This window comes from Bison bison, unplaced genomic scaffold (assembly GCF_000754665.1).
Source record: "Bison bison bison isolate TAMUID 2011002044 unplaced genomic scaffold, Bison_UMD1.0 scf7180017864371, whole genome shotgun sequence".
Lineage (NCBI taxonomy): Eukaryota > Metazoa > Chordata > Mammalia > Artiodactyla > Bovidae > Bison > Bison bison.
Window position 1 is genome coordinate 12,278,534 of NW_011494943.1, and position 4,790 is coordinate 12,283,323.

Consider the following 4,790-nt stretch of genomic DNA (forward strand, 5'->3'; position numbering starts at 1 on the left):
GGCTGGGGACGCGGCGCGGGGCGGGCGGCGGCGTACCTGGCGGAGGCGCTCTCTCTGTTGCTCCTCTCGCAACCTCCGGACCCGCTCCGCTGCCTTGCGCTCGGACCGGCTCAGACCCCCGGCAGCCATCGCTCCTAAGGAGACTCGCGCTTCCGCTTCCGCCTCCCGGCAGGCCACGCACCAGCGCATGCGCGCAGACCCGCCCGCCCTTCCGCCCCGCCCGCGCGTTGCCCCAAGGAAACACCTGCCAGTCTCTTTAAAAGGTGTTTATTGATCATATACAAAATAAAGAAAACCTTATATATCACAAACATACACTATGTACAGCAATAAATACCCGGGGCCTGGCCCAGTGCCGCCCCTCCTGGACAATAATTTAGCAATAAATACTGCACAGGGCAGGGAGGGCACGAGGCCGCGGCTGCCCAGGTCAGCCAGGGTGCCCCAGTGAGGCCCTTCCCAACCTGGATCTTCAACAACCCCCGCCCGCCCCGGCAGATCCCAGCGTACCCCCGCCCCCTCCCCCACTTCCTGTCTTTAGCCTTAGGCGGGGCAGGTAGGATCTGATCAACTCTGCTTGGCCCACCTTCTCAGCGCCAGGAGAGCAGCAGAGCTGGACACACTGGACAGCCCTTATCCTGCTGCCGTAAGATGCCAGGAGAAGGTTTTCTGTACCCACTCCCGTTTGGTTAAAGGCTTCAGGGACTAGCAGTTTGAGGGGATGTGGAGAGGGTGGGGCTGGGACACAAGGTTGTTAGAGGGGTCCCCCTTCACAGGTCACTAGGGACGGCTCTCCTAACACTCCAGCTCAAACTGGAGGGACACCCACGTACCAAGGCTGCTGCTCCAGGGTGGGGTGGAAATGTGTGCGACTGGTCCAACAAGTATAGCACATGCTCAGGACACAGACCAGAGCAAGACAAGTTACCAGTCTCCAGGGCACACCCTTGCCTCTTCCCATCCGCTTCAAAACCAGACAGCTAACTGGAAGGCAAAAACCTGCCAGAAAGAATTATTCAGTGGCTTCTGGGGGGGAAAAATCGTTAATGCGTTGGTTCCTTTCACCAAACCACAGCCTAAAAAAGTAACTTACAAGATCCTAGAGCGGAAACAGTGCTGCAGGCTGTGGCTTCCCAGCTGTGGACGGAAGCTTCAGCCAACCAGCCACTCCAGAAAAGGAAGCAGCAGTGACACGATGGGGCTTGACCATATGTCCCAAAGCAGGCTGCAGCGGATCAGAGCTGCAGGCCCAGGCACCAACCACTGAGGCTGCTGCTGATGGTCAGGGTTGTGCCCAGACCTGGAGGCCTGGACCAAGAGTAGAAAAGCCTCCAGGGAGACCTGGCACCTGGCAGAAACCAGCACACCACCCAGCAGCCACAGCTTCTCCAATGCAGTGAGTGCTACCTGGAGCAGTGGCCAAGAGCCACGGGGAGGGCTCCCTGGAGCCATAACTTTGGGCAGGAGCTGACCTGTTCCCAAAGGGTTCGCCTCTGAAATCTCAGTGTCCATGTCGGGATAAGGGAAGACTGGGCGAGGGCAAAGTGTAAAGGAAGGTGCACATTATGGTTTACTTAGCGGACAAGTTTGGGAGACCTGGCCTGGGCCAAAGTCCTCAATTCGCTGTGTCAAAAAGTTGAGGAGAAAGAGAACATGACACACTCACAGTAGGAAAAATGGATTAACAAGAATCAAAAAGACACCAAACAGCCACATGTGGACACAGGATCTACTGTCAAGAACCAAAGTGAAGTGGGGGAGGGGCAGAGCAGCCCCAAGAGGCTGGCTTAAGGGGAGCAGGATGCTCCCCAGATCCAAGGAAGAGTCGCTCCAAATCCAAAAACCTCAAAAGGAAGCATAGCCTAACTCCAGACGCGTCTATAAACCAAACCAAGGACCTGTAATTCTGTTCAGCACATGCCCACCCTCAAACCTCCTCTCTCCAGGTCTACAGCATGACAGGAGTGCACAAAGATGGAGGCCCCACCTCTGAACAAAAGTGGGGACTGTACTTGGACACGGAGAGCCTGTCCCTCTCCTTGTTCAGGACAGGGCATGATCTCTCTTTAGGGATTCTTATGATGTGATTCCAACTTGCTGCTACAAGCAACATCAACCACTCTCTTCTGGACCTTAGGTAGACAAAGCCAGACTGCAGGGAGCCAAAGGAAGCCACTAAGTGATTCAGAGTCAATGGTCAAAATCTCTACTGCAGGCCAACCTGGGTATAGCCAGGAATGTCTCTGAGTGTCTAGGGTCAAGATCAAGCCCATCAAGACAACAGTTGACAGCCCAAATTCCCCAGAGTTTGGGCATGCTGCGTCAAACTTAGGGATGAAGATCCTACTGTCCACAAGGTTAACCCTGCCAGGCCACATTGTTTTTCTTTTCACTAGCCCACTTCTGTGCTTTTTCGAGGGCTTCAGGCCCCCAGAGAAGCCAACCAGCGACCCCAAGTAGTAGCCAAGCCCCACATGGCCAGAGCCAGAGGAGTAGCCTCTTGGGGGGCGGGAGGGGCAGGCACCACAGGCAGCCCCCATCACGTGCCTACAAGCAGCTGCCCAAGCCAAGTCTGAGACTGGCTGCCTCACTGAGTGGCCATGATGGGAAGGTGGGCTCAGCCCTGGGGAAGCACCTCCACAAGCCGAGCAGCGGATCCCTGGAAGACACAGACCCCAAAGGGTGGTGAAAGAAGGCCCAAAGCCAAGAGCTGCCAGCATGTTCGGGGGGAGAGGAGGGACAGGACCTAGCCCCAGAGACCATAGCCCTTGTCTGGCACTGGTGGGGACCCCCAGGCCTTCAGGCAAGGAGAAGGGGCTGCTCCAGGTGGGCCCCGAAACCACCTGGCTCTGCCTGGGAAGCACCGTCCCGCAGCATGGAAACAGCTCTGGGATGAGTGGGCAGTGGGTCCCTGGGCTTCCCCTGCTGAGGCCCACCTGAAACCCACAAAAACAAATCTCAGATTGGTGGTTGGAGCCCAAACACGGTGACTGGAGGCCAGAAGGAAGACAGCCAGGGGCAGCTTGGCCCTGGCCTGGTGGGCACCCACAGTGACTCCTTGATCCGTGCGAGCCCTGACCCAGGGCCAGAGGCCGAGGATAAGGAAGTAGTGCGGGGGGCCAGGGGGGGCACCCAGGATGGCCCCCAGTTTCACCTACACTGCTGCTGGATCAGCCCAAGCCTGAGACACACATGCGAAGCCAAGGGTCAGACAGGGGTATGGCAGAACCCTGCAACTGACCCCCCCACCCCGGCCCTGGGGCTCAAGGTGAGTGCCAAAGCAGAAGAGGCAGGGCTGGCGGCGCAGACCCCCAAGCTCCACTGGAGCAGGTGCAGCCCAGCACAATAGCCTGGGCCTGACAAGTCAGCAGAAGCAAAACCACAACCAAATCCAAAAAAACAAACACGGGAGAACAGACACAAGAAGTGACACCCACAGGTCAAAGGTCACCAGAAGCACCAGCACGTGACGCTGCACAAGACCTCACCAGGCACGGACGACACCACGGCACCGGCAAAAGACGGAAGCAGGAAGGGGCAAGGGAGTAAGTCACTTTCGGTACAATTGCAAAAGAGATAGCAGGGAGGACGTCAGGACGCGCCTTCCAGTCGCTCGCGGCTTGGCTTATTTTTTTTTTTGTCTTTTTTTTTTAAACTAAGTTTTATAAATAACGTCTGATAACTCTGTGTATATAAAAACTAAACTCCAACAGCCACAAAGACTTGTCTGTAAGTTTACAAGAAAGGATTTTTTTGTTTTTTTCTTTTTTTTAAACTAGCAAAGTTTCTATTATACTTTCTTCCCTTTTCCATGTATATGGTCAAATGTTCTTGCTTTTTTGTTTTTTTAAAAAGACAGTTTTATAAATACTCTGCAGCTTTTTTTTTTTCTCTAGCTTTTAAACATATAATTTAATAACTTCGTAAAAGGAACTTCTCTCTTTTAAATAAAGGGCTATGTAACCACACAAACAGGTCATGTAAACAGTGACACGGGACCCATCGAAGGACACTGGACACACCCTTCACGCTCACAACCAGTGATTTGGTCTTGTTCAGTGCAACACGTCAGGCGTGAGTGCCAAGGCCCCTGGCCCACAGCCACACAACGCCCCATCCCCCTAGCGCCAGACTGGTGGCCCGCCCATCCAGGGCTCTCGGGAACAGCCAATTCCGTCCAGGCCTGTGGGCTGGGCTGAGAATGAACCTCCTGGCCTCCTGCTAACCTGGTGGCCGTCAGAGCCTGTGGGCCACTCCGTAGTGAGAACAGCCTCTCTTGCCCTGCAGCCCTCCGTGCTCGGGGACACCCATGCCCCAGAGAACCCGCTTGATCTTCCTCTGTTTACTCCCACAGGCTGACTCTGGACTCCAAGCCCATCTGCCCGTGGTACACAGGGGGTGGGAGCGACCCCACGTCACCGCCAAACTGACCAATCCCAACGTACAAAACACACGATGACAAAGACGAGATCGAAGGGGCTCAGCCCAGCGCCCCTGGGGTGCAGGTTGTGCTTTGCAGGGAAGGGAGGAGGTAGGAGAGGAGGAAAAGGAGAGAAGAGGAAGAGGAGGGAGGAAGAAGGGGACAGGGCTGCCGAATTTGCCATGCGCCTACTGGCCCCTTGCAGACCCGCCTGGCCAAGTGTGTCCCTACGACCGGGCGTCCGTCTTGGACTTTACTATTGTGATGACACTGGTGGCAGCCACCTTGCCAGGGACGAGGGGCCCCAAGCCAGCAGCAAGGGGACCCCGAGCTGGCGCCACAGGGCTTCGGGCCACGGTCCTGGCGAAGT

General features: G+C 55.8%; 2 protein-coding genes across 4 annotated transcripts in view; both read right to left on the bottom strand.

Annotated features, from left to right (window-relative positions):
* Positions 1-174, bottom strand: part of SIRT7 (sirtuin 7) — a 6,293-nt gene extending 6,119 nt beyond the window's left edge. The window contains exon 1 of the mRNA XM_010856537.1: positions 4-174. Within this exon, the coding sequence (XP_010854839.1) occupies positions 4-129 (126 nt within the window). The 5' untranslated portion in view covers positions 130-174. The remainder of the gene's footprint in view (positions 1-3) is intronic.
* Positions 175-251: 77 nt separating this feature from the next.
* The window catches only part of MAFG (v-maf avian musculoaponeurotic fibrosarcoma oncogene homolog G), an 8,461-nt gene continuing 3,922 nt past the window's right edge, over positions 252-4,790 (bottom strand). For all 3 annotated transcript variants that reach the window (XM_010856337.1, XM_010856336.1, XM_010856335.1), the window contains one exon: positions 252-4,790. In XM_010856337.1, coding sequence (XP_010854639.1) covers positions 4,648-4,790 — 143 coding nt within the window. In that variant the 3' untranslated portion in view covers positions 252-4,647.